Consider the following 15,503-nt stretch of genomic DNA (forward strand, 5'->3'; position numbering starts at 1 on the left):
ACCCTGCCTTTCGGCCCAAGGTCCTCAAGGCGGCTTACAGAAAACACAAATATCAAAATACAATATAAGAATACATCAATAAAGCAATACGATTCACAAAACACAATTTGCAAGAGTTAAATAACAATAACCATCACTATCTAGATTTCCATCTTAACACTTGCAGCGCTAAAATTGGCCCCAAGGTACCGTCTAAAAGCACATAAGTCCATGAGTGCACTACCTAGCTGGAACGAAGCAGGTCTGGGTATGTCAGGCCTGGATGGATATCTGCAAAGAAATCTCACGTACACTGCCTTGAGTCCCATGATGGAAGGAGGCTTGGTGCCTACGGTAGGCCCTTCCCGGTAGCTAACTCGCTCCTTGAAGCGGCTCAGAAGGCAAAAGTTAGATTAGTCCTGAAGGAACACGCAGGCAAGGCTCCTGAAGAAACAGACCTGCTGCTGTTGCTGTCGCCGCTGCCTCCTTCACAGAGCTGGCATGGCTGCCTCCACCGCCACCAGCCTGCCTGCGTGCTTGAGGCTGAGCCAAGGCCACTGCGGGACCGGCATGAGGAAGGGGCATGCTGCATGGGGAAGAGTCTCGGCGGGCCTGCTGGTGTTGGCGGCGCTACTGGTGGCACTGGCGGCGGGCTCTTGCTGCCACTAAAAGCGCTACTGCTGGGCCCCGGCTCCCGCTCCTGGCTCCCACTCCTGCTGCGTGCACTCCCTCACTCTCCAACGGCTGCTCTGTTAGCAATAATTGCTCCGTTAGCAATTATGAGATGTTAATGAACATTCTGTGACCTCAGAGCCAATATTTCCTAGGGGGTACATATGGAAGAGCTGAATTTCAGTTTGTTGGTGGTGTATATGACTAATGAAGAGCCTGTCATTAAGATGGGTGTGTATAATCAGGAAGGCTGCTGCGCTGGGCAGAGTGTGGTGTCTTGGTAATTTCATCCTCACCATCTTCTTCCCTTTACAGTGGTGTTGTCCTGTTGTATTCTTCCTCCCCACTCTGATAGTTTAATGATCTAGATTAACTTCTTCCACTTTGGATAATACCCTGTGCAAGCTGAAGAATTCACCAGAGAGCATGCCAATGTCCCTCTTTACCTAGAGGATTATGGCACAAAGTCTGGTGCTCAATCAGTTCACTTATGAAGCCAGCTATGGACAAGCTGTCAACCTGAGTATATGGTGAGCATGTTACAGAATGTATATCCTGGGGGAGAAGATCTGATTAGATTCCCTTCCAAGCTTCCACAGTGGAAGCCAGTCTTGACTGCAAGCAACATTCACTAATAGGCAAAAATCCTTGCGGTTTCAGAATCTGCCTATAGCCAACAGATATTTGTATCAAATTTTAAAAAGCAGGGAAATTGGGCGACTGTAGTGAATGTACCAGGGGAGCAGGAGACCTGACCTCCTCTCTGAGATATTGTCTGCCCTACAAATTTGTGTTTCCATTTTTTAAACTTTTAAAATGTAGATGATGAAGGTCAGAGTATTGGGCAAGGTCGGTAATAGGATTACAGGTACTCTGTGAACATGGCTGATTTTTAATTAATTTCAGCAAATTATGAAAATTCTGACAGAAAAAAGTCCAAGAGCTGTCTGTTTCTCTCTCTCTCTTTTACACTTTGAACTCTTAATTCTCTCTGTTTTGTGTATCGCCATGAAAATTTAGAGTGTTGTTAAGCAAGTGTTTCTGAGTTTAGGACTATATGTTTTGTAAGGTTTTGATTTAAAATGAGGTTATGGGAAGCATCAGAATGGCATGGGGGTATTTCCAATTTAACACTACGGAATGCGAAAAATCCATGCTGGCTGTAGTATTCAGCCACGCTTGTGGCTGTATAATAAAAAAAATAGCAATTATTTTTTGTACAAGTGTTTAATCTTAATTTTCTTTTTCTTGGCTCCAGGTTAAACTCTACAGATACTTCATATTTAATGGGAAATCTAGAAGAAATAAGTTCTTTTCAGCAAATGCTTGTACAGTCTTTGGAAGAATGCACCAAGTATGTATTAAGCAACAAGCAAATCAGTACATTTAACTGCCCAGAATGACACCTAGCATCTAAAGAAATTTGTAGTCCACTTGCATATACTGATATAAATGGATAGATCTTGCAGTTCAGTTGCAAAAGTATGAACAAATAAATTGAAATTATTACTCCAGAAAAATGCAAGTATTATACTATAAGCAGTACTGGAGATGAATAGTAGCTTTATGCAAAGTGATGAAGGATATTAAAATAGTTGATTAAAAATACACCTGAAGTAGTAAACATTCTTGAAGCAAACAACTTTAAACTCGTAAAACTTGTGAAGTTGTACCACTCCTGGACCTTCAGTTAGGATTATGGGAGTGGACTTTTGCATTATTGTTGCCTTACTTCCAGACGCATCCTTTTCATGACTGAATTCTTCCTCCCTCCCATTTACTCTGGTTATGGATTACATCCGAGCAGCATTAATACAGACTTTGGGATACTGACAACCCAGGCCTTTTGAAAAAGGGACTGGTGAGATTCCCTTACTATGATTTCATTACTACTCCAGAACAATTCCCCTCCCTTGTGGTAGTCAGTTATGCATTTAAAAGTGGCCTCTTCCACTTTGTAGCCAAACTGGGTCATGCATGTTTTTCAAACATGTGCATATCAAGTTTGGTCCCCTAGTATCTAGCTGCAGTTTTAATTTTCCTTTTCATTGCATTAGCAGTGGGTCCTCAGAACAACAGTAATTGCATAAATCAATTTAAAAAAACAGAAGGCCAAGCATACCAAGTAATAACATATAATGACTTGTCAAATATATGAGAATATGTACAATACAGGGTAGATCAGCCTTGTCCAACCTTTGGGCCACAGATGTTGCTGGACTACAGTTCCCATAATTCCTGACCATTGGCCATGCTGGCTGGGGCTGATGGGAGTTGCAGTCCAGCAACATCTGTGGCCCAAAGGTTGGACAAGGCTGGGCTAGATGACTGTGTAAAATGTTTTTCCAAATCTTCAGATCCCTTCTCTCCTGCCCCTCAGCTGAATAGAAAGTTTACAATTTCAGATACGATTTATTTATTTATAAGTCTTTGTTTAACACTTTCCCTAACATTAGACCCCCAAAGCTAGACGTGGCATTTGAGATTGCAAAAACAAACGTTACCTCTGTCCTGGTGCATTTGGAGTCATTTGTGTGTTAAGTTTCAGAACATTTAAAAAACTACATTGATGTTGCTTTACTCAGGTTGCCTGAAGCTCAGCAGAGGGTTGGTGGTTGCTTTCTAAATCTGATGCCACAAATGAAAAATTTATACCTTGCGTACTGTGCCAACCACCCATCAGCAGTAACTGTTCTCACAGAACACAGGTATGTGTATCTAGAAAAAATACAGAAGAAAAACTTGTAAATTTACCTGTTTTTTCTTTCTCTGCTTTTTTAAATAGTGTTTGCAGACAAATATAAGGCCAGGTGTGTTTTTCACTTAGAGCAAAAGTACAATTTGAGGTCTTTTATAAGGCACAAGACTGAAGTAACCATAGACATGAACTTCAGTTTTGAGATCGGCTTTTTAATGGAGGATTTGAAAATAAGCATTGCTGGTTTTTAATATGTAGCCAGATCCTATTTTGCCCAAACGCAAGTTGCATTGATGTCAGTATAACTTTTCCTGAATGAGTGTGCACAGGGTTGCAGCCTTACAAGTTGTATAGTGCTATGCATATTTATTAATAAGTTCTATAAATGTGTGAGAGAGCAGTTTTAGAGCTAGTTCAAACATAAGGCCAAATGATGGTTTGGGGCTAGATCAGGGATAAGGAGCCGGAGACCTTGAAATGGCTCCAGCTGGCATAGTTAATGGACAAGGATGGTGGGAATTGTAGTCCAGCAACGTATGAGGGACCACAAGTTCCCTATCATTGCACAACATGAATGACACTAGATGGGCCCCCACACTTGTATATTTTCTCCTCCTCCTCTGCTTAAGCAGTTCAGACAATGCATAATTAATTTATGGAATTCACTGCTACAAGATATGATGATGACTACTATCTTAGATGGCTTTTAAAAGGGATTAGAGAAATTCCTGGATGATAGGTCTATCGCTGGCTGGTAGCCATGATGACTGTGTAGAACCTCTGTGTCTAGAGGCAGTATGCCTCTGAATGCCAGTTGCTGGGAAAGCAACAGCAGGGGAGAGCTGTTGTCTTCAAGCTCTGCTTGTGGGCTTTCCAGAAGTGTCTTAGCCATTGTGGAAAGCAGGATGCAGATGAGAAGGACCTTCGGTCCCATCCATCAGAGCTGCTCCTATTCTTAGGCTATTTGAAAATATATCTATCTATGGATCTTTATAAAGTACCATATGTAGCAGTACTCAGCAATTTGTTGGCTTATTACCTGATTTTTTGTTTTGATGATGTGTGCTTAGTGATTAAAACTGAAATTAAATCATTGTGCTTTTGGGGTTTTGTGCTTGTATGGTTGAAGGGTGGACATTGTAAGTAAATGTAGCTTTATACTGTCTGTGGAAATCATTCCTTTTAAAGATTCCTAGCTATCACTGGCTCCCAAGGCAGCAATTTTTGTCATCTTTTCAGGTTTGTCTAATTGTGTGCCTATGTGCAAGACAGTGAATTATTTCCTAATTTATCTTAATCTCAGCACTTTCTGATGCCAGTAGAGCACAATGCTGGCACTTCCAAATGGAATTTTTACTTGTCCGTTTACAAAAGACCTACAGAGACTGAGTGCTTTTAGGCTTTTTTGCTACATTCCTAAGATTCAGGGGTTCAAGTTTCACTCAGTGTTATCAAGGGCTCTGTCAAGTTAGCCTGCTCTAGGCTGGGTCGAATCTGATTGTGCTGTAAGTGTAATAGGCAGTAGAAACTAGCTTGTCACTGTTGTACAGTCCTTAAAGCAAATATATTTTGTTACCATTTTTGAGTTTTGCTGTCTACTTCCCTAAGCTTTGTCAGATGCTTTCTGATATCTGATGTTTTAAAATGATCATCTGTGGATTAATAAGGCTATTAACTGATTCAGCTTATAACTAGAATTGGCTTGGAAGGGGTATGAACATTTCTGTCCATCCCCACTGCTTAGCCAGAAACCTGTATTTAGCCACATATCAGACTATTTCTCACTCATGGAGTTGCTAACACTCTTTAGCAGGGCTGTCGCTTGTTTTAAAGCAGTCTTGTATCTTTATTTTAAAACTTCTTATTCCTTACCTTTCCTTCAAATGTCCAAGTTCATTTAAGTGTACGAGTTTATTCAGTTACATATTAATGAAACTAAACTTCTGCAGATAAGTCTTTTAAAACAAAGGCAAGGAACATAATATTTCCTATGGAGAAAAATGGCAATAACATTCTGCACTGAGTATTTAGCATAAATGAGAGAGTAGGTTTAGCCCCTACTCCCCTGCCACAACACTAGAACTTCTCCAGCATGCTTCCAGTTAGCAGTTACTTCTGTAGATTGGAGCAAGGCTTCAAGCCACCATTGTTTTCTTTTAAAGTACAGTTTGCATAATGTTAGAAGATCTTGTAGCTGGAACCTAACTTGAAATTATTTTTTTAAAATGTTATACATATAATGAAGTACCAATATTCAAAATCTGAAGCTTTAAAATGCACAGTTATGAGAGATAACCGGAGCATGGAATACAGATAAGCATCTGTCAGAGAACCTTTTGTCCCTCCTCCACTTTGTTCCCGAAGGGCTGCTAACACAGGGTGATGTCATACTTGAAGCAACAGCCCAAGAATAAGGCATTCTATCTAGAATTGCAGCATTAGAGACCATAAAAAGCTTAGAGTAATTAAGTGAGCCAAGAGTTGGCTGGAGGGTTTTCAGCATGCATTGTCTATGTGACATCTTTAGACCTTTCAGCAGTGAGAGTTCATGTTCTGTCTATTATAGAGAGGAACTGGAAGTGTAAGTTGCAGTTTTAAATGTGTGTTTTATCACTTGTTTGTGCCTTTAATGCTAACAAGTTTTTTTACTGTTCACATGATTGTAGGTGCTTTGAATTTTTAAAAACACTCTTCCTAGTTTATAATGATTTTATATATTAAAAGTGTTGATGGCGTGGGTTCATTTAGAGGCAAATTGCAACTTCTGGTTTAATAACTCTGCTGACTCTGGACAAACTTCATGAAGCACACATAATAAAAACAGTCAGTTATTAGGACTAGCTTTATAGTAGAGGTTTCAAAAATAATTTCATATCTATATTTTGTAAATGTATACTAATATTGTAGTAATATTTATGCTTTTTTATTCCACATACCTGGTTTCTTTTGTGTAGATAATATATTTAAGATTTTAATCGTAACAGTATAGGCCTACTTGTTTCTTAGCCAATCTTGTACATCTCATTTTGTTTCTTTCCTGTGTGCTGCTTTTGTTAAATATGGAAGAGATTCGCTATGCAATATTCTGCAGCATTTAGAAAAATGGCATGTTATAAAGACCTGTTGTCTGTCCAAACAGCTGTGATCTTGAACTAACCACACTGATTTTCTAGTTGTAATGAACATAAATTAACTGATGCTTAGTCTCCAAATAGTTCACCAGTTTTAAATTAAGTTTTGTATGGAGAAAAGTTCTTTCTCGACCAGATGCTATTAAAAAGATTCTTACTTTTTGCATGTCTGGTGTGCTGTGGTGAGTTGTAGCTAAAATAGAGTTCCATTTTGTTTCAATACACAGTCCCTTGAATAGCAAAATCATTGCTTCTGAGTGTACATATGTATTGTATTTGTATTGCATGTGTGCATGAAGCCTTCTGTCGCATATATGTTCATGAACATGATGGTGATGTGGTCCACTTTTATGGTCTTGGAAATCTGGGTGTTTTTTTAATGAGGCATCTTGGTTACCCTCTTGAAATTGAGACCATATGCTCAGGAAGAGTTGCTTCAGTTTCACTGTAGAGGAGCTGAGGCGGCAGCAGGAGGAGTTGCTTCTAGCCATTTGGATGGATGGGGGACGCTCAGTGAAAACTTGGAAGGAATCGTGAGGGAACCCAGAAGATGAGAGCTTTGGGATTCCACAGCGTGAACTAATCTCTCCCCATCCCCCATTTGTACAAAGAGAAATGCATAGTATTGCATTGCCATTTATTCTAACTAGCAAAAGTAGTGGCAGCAGTGAGGCTCTGTCCCAGTAATTGTTGTTCTCCTTACACTGTGAGAAAGATTATTTTCAGGAATATTCCATGCTGATGAGAAAAAATAGCCTGGATATTTTTTGCTCTGTTTTCACAGAGCAGGTTTCTCCTGGTTGTCCACATAGGTGGAGGTGATGGTTAGGATTTTTACAGCAGGGATGCCCTCCAGAAGTTGTTGGACTCCAGCTCCCATCAGTCACAGTCAGCATGGCCAATGGTTGGAGATGATGAGAGTTGTAGTCCAACAATATCTGCAGGGCCATACGTTTCCCATCCCTATTTTATAATATGGCACTTCTCATAATCATATTTCCATGCTAAGGCAGCTGGTGGCTCCTGCTGTTGGATGATTACCTTTTTTCTCATGGTAATGGCATGCCTGTGCCCACTGAGATGGCACTCAGTAATCTTATTATTCCTTGATAAGTTCATATGACAGAAGAGATCTGCTCATGATAAATGATCTTGGAAGGAGATTTTATACACCTATGCAGAGATGTGTCTCCTGGTTCTGTAAATTGTTTCTAACTTAATACTAATTTGAAGTTGCTATCAAGTGCTAACTGTAATCTTACAATGTGCAAGCTCTCCCTCAAAATGTCTAAATGAATGAAGGTACAACTGACATCCAACAATTGTGGGGAGGACAGTCGGACCTTATGTTATGCTGTTTCCTAACACACATTAAAAGAGATAAGTAATTTGATTCTGTTTGTTGGATAATTATTTAGAGCAGGACAATAGTTGAATGTGGCACTGTGCAGATGTGTCGGCAGATGAGAGAAATGTTGTGTCTTGATGCTGAAAAGTTTTTGTGTACGTGCATGTTGGTGATGGTAGGGAGAACCAATGGCAATTGCTTTCTCAACATTCTCTGCATTGTACTAGAGTGGATAAAATTGCTGCCGGAGAATTGAAGTTGTGCAAATGAAGTTGTTATAGTGGTTCATTAAAAATTTACTTTGTGTTTCTCATGGAAAATGTTCAGCAGTTCACTATTATTCATTTGGCATTGTGTTCAGTATATTTATGTGCTTAAATTGTACCCACCATTCTTTATTAACATGCTTTTCTGACTATACTTTAATTTCAAACATTAGCAATAAAATAATATAATAAATAAAAAAACAGCATAAAGTAATAAATTGAAAACAGTAGACTAAAAACAGCATTAAAAAGAACAAGATCTTGAAAACGTCTGCTAGAATAAAACCATTTCCAATTCCTGCTTAAAGGCCTGTATGCTCATTTCAAAGTGTGGAACTTCTTTTGTGACTTGTGATATTTTGATAGTGTGATTCTTAAGCAAAGCTTCACTGCTATGCAGACTCGCTTTGGAAGTAAGCTCTGTTGAACAACATAGCACTTAATCCCATGCTTGTGCACTTGGAATTGAACTGTTAATCTTGTTGGACTTTATCTCTTGTCATGAATATTAATAATATGTTGTTTGATTAACATGACTTGAAATCACTATTTATAGTGTTAGCAATCCTAATGGGATTCAGAGAGAAAGAAAGCTGAGTTTGAAGATCTGCTTTTCCATTAACAAAAAAAATCCTTTAAAAATCTTCATTTTTAAAAATTTTATGGCTAGGCTTTGTCTTTTCTCACAAAACAAAAACAGGCTATTGCAGAAGCATTGGAATGATTTATTTCTCTCTGGTTTGGCTGGTTTTAGTTCTTGGTTTTATTTTATTTTATTTTTAAAATAATGGTATTTTTTTCTTCTTTTTTTAAATGAACAGTGAAGAGCTAGGAGAATTCATGGAGATGAAAGGAGCTAACAGTCCTGGAATTCTTGTATTGACAACGGGCCTGAGCAAACCCTTTATGCGCCTGGATAAATATCCAACATTACTCAAAGAACTTGAAAGACACATGGAGGTATATCTTAGCAGCATTTATGTTCTACTTTAATGATGATTTGGCAACAGTTACCTTAAAGGTACATTTCAAGGATGATGAGTCCCAAAGTACATTGCTATGGTCTCTTTCTTCAGATGTAAGGGAAGCCTTAGTCTGGAAGGCTCAGCTCCATTAGAGTTCTGAGATTGTGTTTTCAAAAGCATAAATAGCATGCCCTGATCCTAGAGCTGTGACTTGCTCTGACCTTTCTGCTTCTCATTTCTCTATAAAATGGGTGTAATGCCACATTCTATAAAGTAATGTGCCTGTTGGTGTTCTTTCTCTCCAAGCCCCCGAGAGGCTCCTCTGGATGTCTCAGAAAGGGTGCGTATTACAGTGATATAGTGGTAAATTTTGAAGTGCAGGAGCTCATCCTGACAACCCACATAGTCACACCCTGAAGGAAAATCCAGAATGCAAAAGAACTGTGCTGAAAACAAGCGTGTTCACTCCACTCACACAAACACATCAGTACATAGTATAAAAGCCAATTTATCAGGATCGGCTGAGATAGTAATAGAATAGTGACTTGGCCTCATTTTTTCTTTCTTTCTTTCTTTCTTTCTTTCTTTCTTTCTTTCTTTCTTTCTTTCTTTCTTTCTTTCTTTCTTTCTTTCTTTCTTTCTTTCTTTCTTTCTTTCTTTCTTTCTTTCTTTAATTTCATTTATAAACCGCCCTTAGCCAATGGCTCCCTGGGCGGTGTACAGCATACAATAATAACAATAATCAACAAAAATCGCAACATATAAAATACAGATACATAATACGACTACCTAATGTTAAGGTAATTAAAACATTAAAATACATACAAATGAATTAAAATGCCTGGGAGAATAGGAAGGTTTTGGCCTGGCGCCGAAAGGATAACAGCGTAGGCGCCAGGCGTACCTCCTCGGGGAGACTATTCCATAATTCGGGGGCCACCACCGAAAAGGCCCTAGATCTTGTCATTACCCTCCGAGCTTCTCGATGAGTCGGTACTCGGAGGAGGGCCTTAGATGTCGAACGAAGTGCACGGGTAGGTTCATAGCGGGAGAGGCGTTCCATCAGGTATTGCGGACCCACACCGTGTAAGGCTTTATAGGTCAATTCTCTGATTTCCTGTATCCTAACTTGTCACAAACAGTAGTAAAACCTGAAAGTCTCGTTGCTGGCTCACTTGTCTGAGCAAGAAGGATCCACCAGTTACCCTGGCACTCCAACAGATGATTTGATCACCACACCTGCTCTCAAAAAAGGCCCGGAGCTATACTCCCCTGTGTCCCCCTCCACTATACAACTGCCTAACAGTCCTAAGTGCTGCTAAGACGTGCTTGTCCATAAATATGAATCTAGGCTGTAAAGACAGAGAGATTCTTAAGGTGTATGCAAATATTTGCTCATTCACACCAGGGTTTGATTTGTGGTGGTTTTTAAAATATATATATAAAATTTCCCACCCCAAGTTGGAGTCTTTTTTTAAAATTTCTCTGGAGTTTTGAGAGGAGTTGGACAGCACAGTGGACTTGAGAAGGCTGAGATGCCCCATTTCACATGTGTTGCCCATCACTCATTCCTGGTTTAGAACAAAACCCACATTGGAATGATTATTTAATTTTAACATCATATATGTATGGACTGCCTTCAAGTTGATTCCGACTTATGGCGACCCTATGAATAGGGTTTTCATGGTAAGCAGTATTCAGAGGAGGTTTATCATTGCCTTCCTCTGAGGCTGAGAGGCAGTGACTGGCCCAAGGTCACCCAGTGAGCTTCATGGCTGTATGGGGATTCGAACCATATTTAGCTGCAACTCAACAGTGTATATGAATTCATGATCCTCAGACTTGTAGGCCTGCTCCTCCTATTAAATACAGTTTTTAATAACTTTGGTTTGACAATGCCATATTATATGCATTTGGGGTAGTAGTAGTAGTAGTTTGGGTTGAAAAGTTAGTTTTTAATTTTAAAAATTAATGAGCACTAGAATTTTCAGTTGCAAGTATTTGTCATAGATTAGCTTAAAATTGGAACAGAGTTCCTTTTCTGATTTACATCTTCATTAATACTTCCACTTATTTTTAATTTCTGTGCTAGCAAAACTTGCTTAAGTGATATTTATGTGGTAGTGACTGAAAGATGCAAATTTATGAACAGTCTGTCAGGTGAAGTGTCACTTGTGGGAATGGGTGTCTTTTTAAAAATAAAATGGTTCCCTGCTGACATGACCTGATCTGTAGAGTTTTGTTGCCTTTACAGGGGTGAGAACTGTATCTCAACTGTTTAATCCAGTCTTAATATCAGAGATTTAAATTCCAGCTGGGGTTACAAAGCAATGTATCTTTGAATTTTCTTTTAGGATTATCATCCAGATCGGCCTGACATTCAGAAATCCATGACAGCCTTCAAAAATCTTTCTGTAAGTTACATAGGTAGTAGATAGCATGCTTAAGACTGCATACAAGTCTAAATATCATATGAAATAGCACACTAAGGTCATGAGAGCAGTTTTGGCAAGTAGCAGGGGGAAGAGAGCTTGAAAATGTGTGTATGGAATAACTACAAATGGATGGTTTCTCTGGCAATTTTGTATGAGGCTCAGACAGCTCGTAGGATAAAGAAGGACCCATGTGGTACTGCATGAAGAAAAAGAATGGCACAAAACCCTGCAGATAGAAGATTGTACGAGTGAATTCTAGTACTAATCCATGTGAGGGAGAGGGGAGTCTGTGTGCAGCTATCTCCTTTCAACTCAATGCTTTGCATTAAGTGAGAGGATGCTGGTGCACAGTTCCCTGGTCCATATGTGGCTTGTCGGTTTACACTTCCTGTGGCCCTGAGAGATTCAAATCTAAATATAAAGCTGGTACCTCATAAAAACATCCATGTCATGTACCACATAGCCAACTTCCTGTTTGATTGTGCAGTTTTAGATTGCTTACGTGACATCCTTTTTCCCCATGGTTCCTTCTTAGGCTAACAGGATTTAAATGAGAAGCTGGTCATTTAGAATGCAGAACCTGCAGGTGCTTTTCCTGTTTAAATTGAATATTCTCCTCCTGTGTGGATGCTTAATGTATTATTATTATTATTAGTTTATTTATACCCCGCCTTTTGGCCAAAGGCCCTCAAGGCAGCTTACAAAAAACACAAATATAAAATACAATATAAAAAGGCATCAATAAAACAAAACCAAATACAAAAGACAATCTGTAAAAGTTAAATAACAATACACATAGTATCTCTTAATGGTGGCTTTAATGGTGTAGTCAAGGAGTTCAAAGAAAGACAATTCTGAGAGAGTGTGCTGCAGTTGGGGTCAATTTGTGGTTCACTAAGGAAAAAGAGGCAAAGCCCAGTGTGCTGAAACTCTCAAAAAATGTTATTTATGCCTGAAATATCTTGAGCTGTTTCTTTATCTTACTATTATTGTTGCATTTATATCCCACCTTTCCTCAAAGAAACTCAAGGTGGAGTACATGTTTCTTCCTCTCTCCATTTTATTTTCACAACAACTCTGTGAGGTAGGTTAGGCTGAGCGGCAGTGACTGGCCCAAGGCCACTCAGTGAGCTTCATGGCAGAGTGGGGATTTGCATCCTGGTCCTTCTCCCCCCTCCCAGTTGTAGTGTGACACTTTAATCACTTCACCACACTGGCTCTCACACTTTTGTTTCACATAAGATTCCCCACTCTTTTATATTTTAAGTATAAAAGTATTTGTATGCCACCAACTCATAGGATAGAAAGGTAGTATACAGCAATATATAAAATAAAAGATGAAACACCATAAAAACAGTGCAGAATTATCATTAAAATGACTGGCTAATCAAAAGTTTAAATTGCTGAATGGGCCTCTCAGCATAAAAAGGTCTACAGGATATGGCTGTCCTATGTGAAGTAATCTGTAGGTAATCTCTGTTATATTCTGTTTCTGTGTGTGTTTCACTAAACACAGTGAATGAAATGATATATCCAGCCCTTTGTTAAATGCTTAGGTTGTCAGTGAAGACTAAGAAGAATTGGCAAGAAGTCAAGCCAAGTTTTGAAATATTTGATGTAGAATGAGCTTTTTTTTTTAGTGTTAAATAACAGACTAGAACAGACAAGTCATTATAACTGATTCCACTTAAATAATTAATAATAATAATAGCAGGTATATGATATAAATGAAACAAATAAGTAGAAGAGCCCCTGTCTGTCAATTGCAATCAAAGGTAGCCATGACAGTTGAGGAAAGGTAAGAGATGGACATTGAGGGATTAAAAAAAGGCAAGGGAAAATGAGACTATTTGGTAGCCATTTTAGAACAAGTGGTCCATTCCTGAGATGTCTAGAGTTTCTGCTTTGATGTCAAGTAAGAAATAGCCTTTAAAGCAGTAATGGTGCTACATGTAGTGTCTTGGCAACTGCCTGTATTGTTGCTGTGGTCCTGCATACCCATCTGGAAACTTACAGGGTGGTTGGAATTTGGTTATTTGAAGAGTCCAGAAAGCTGTTTCAATAACTCTCCTCTTCTACAGTTAAATAAACCAAAAGGGCATGGTGCTGAATTATTGATTCTGGGCTAGTTAAGTTGTGCTTGCATCCTGCTTCATGGTATTTTCTCCTGGACCAATAGGCACAATGTCAAGAAGTACGGAAAAGAAAGGAACTTGAACTCCAAATATTAACAGAAGCAATCCGCTGCTGGGAAGGAGAGGACATCAAAACACTTGGAAACGTTATTTACATGTCACAAGTCATGATTCAGTGTGCTGGTAGTGAGGTAATGCAGTTTTCCTTTTCCAGGATCTTACTCTGCTACTGGGATTTTTTATACTAGTATAAAGACAATTCAATGGATTGTCACATATTTTGCCTATTCTCTTACAAAAAAAATGTTTTAAGTCTGTCTCTCCTTGCTTTTTTAAAATTTCTCTGTTTTTGTACTTGATTATGAAAGAGAAAGTACTTAGAAATGGGCAGAACCTGCCGAATGAATTTGTAAAGAAATGTCCAAAAGTGAGGAAGGCAGAGAGAGAGAGAGTTTATGAACTTATTTTTTAAATAAACCTTTTAGCATAATTTTTATAGTACCCAGTTAAGTCCAGTACAGCATTTACTCAGTCATAACTAGAGACTGAGTTCTTTTAAGTCTCTTTTCATTTGTTAAAGCAGAAGTTCTCAATTTTTGTATATATAAAGTATTTAAGGATATAATCCTTGCAGAGATTATGGCTCTGTTTAAAAGAAAATCCAAAGCTGTTGGCCTTTTTTTATCTTGTTTCTAAAATGTAGCTTTATATTACTAAAGATACATGACAAATAGTGTTTGTGATCATAATATGCCATCTGAATTTTTGTTTTGTCATGTCATTTGATTTTAACTTAGTATTTTAATGATTTCCTCCCTCTTTTTTTTTAATAAGGAAAAGAATGAAAGATACCTTCTCCTCTTTCCTAACATCTTGCTCATGTTGTCTGCCAGTCCTAGAATGAGTGGGTTTATCTATCAGGTAAAATAAGTTTTAATATAATTTTGTGTCTTTGTTATGTGTATATGATCTTTAGCTTTTGAAGCATTTGTATCCTCTGACTATGATCCTATAGAACGGGTGGGGAGCATCAAGCCCAGGGTCCAAAAGGGGCCATCCATGCCTCTCTGCCTGACCCCAGGGCTTTCTCCAGGCCACACCTCTCACCTCCCCTTCTCTTCATCCTCCTCAAGTGTTTTTGCGTGGCTGGGGTGTGTCCTTGAATTGTGATGATTTCTCTGGCTTGGCTGGATGGAGATACATGTGTGGATGTATGCTGGCTTTTGTGTGGCTGGAATGTACCCTACTATACAAAGGTAAGAGTTGCACCTGTTGCTTCATCCATCTTTAGTCTCTGGCCCCATCCTCACAGGCATACAGCCCTTTGTGTTGGCTACAAGGGAATGCAGCCCTAGGGCTGAAAAAGGTTCCCTACCACACTGTGAAGATTAGATGTCCTACTATGGAACACTTGCAAGTGAGGATCATAGAGGCAGTGTCACAATTGAAGAAAAAAAACTTTTTTTCAAGGGCAAGTACGTGTGCCCTAGCATTTGGTTAAAAAAACCAAAATGTCTCATGTTTGTTTTTAACAATTGAATATCTTTCAGTATTTCAGCCATGTAAATAAACCCATAAAAGCTGCTGGAGGATGGCACAGGAAGGGCGGAGAGCTCCGTCCCTCCTCTGTAGATCAGACACTCTCCACCATGCAAGTCCTTGTCACCTGCAGCTACCAGGCTAGTGCTTAAATACAAAGCTGCTGTGTTTTTAGATTGTACTTAAAGAATGGTTTGATATATCTGCTTTTAGGGAAAATTACCGCTAACAGGCATGACCATCGCAAAGCTAGAAGATAGTGAAAATCACAGAAATGCATTTGAAATATCAGGTAATGTCCTTGTGCATTCCTGTCTGGTTGAGTGTATATTGTT

The 15,503-nt window shown here is 38.9% G+C and overlaps 1 protein-coding gene across 3 annotated transcripts in view; it reads left to right on the forward strand.

Annotated features, from left to right (window-relative positions):
• The window catches only part of ARHGEF7 (Rho guanine nucleotide exchange factor 7), a 129,500-nt gene that overhangs the window by 46,938 nt on the left and 67,059 nt on the right, over positions 1-15,503 (forward strand). For all 3 annotated transcript variants that reach the window (XM_061626647.1, XM_061626645.1, XM_061626646.1), the window contains exons 8-14: positions 1,910-2,005; positions 3,237-3,359; positions 8,916-9,054; positions 11,414-11,473; positions 13,674-13,820; positions 14,464-14,550; positions 15,382-15,460. In XM_061626647.1, the coding sequence (XP_061482631.1) occupies positions 1,910-2,005; positions 3,237-3,359; positions 8,916-9,054; positions 11,414-11,473; positions 13,674-13,820; positions 14,464-14,550; positions 15,382-15,460 (731 nt within the window). The remainder of the gene's footprint in view (positions 1-1,909; positions 2,006-3,236; positions 3,360-8,915; positions 9,055-11,413; positions 11,474-13,673; positions 13,821-14,463; positions 14,551-15,381; positions 15,461-15,503) is intronic.

This window comes from Rhineura floridana, chromosome 5 (assembly GCF_030035675.1).
Source record: "Rhineura floridana isolate rRhiFlo1 chromosome 5, rRhiFlo1.hap2, whole genome shotgun sequence".
Taxonomy (NCBI): Eukaryota; Metazoa; Chordata; class Lepidosauria; order Squamata; family Rhineuridae; genus Rhineura; species Rhineura floridana.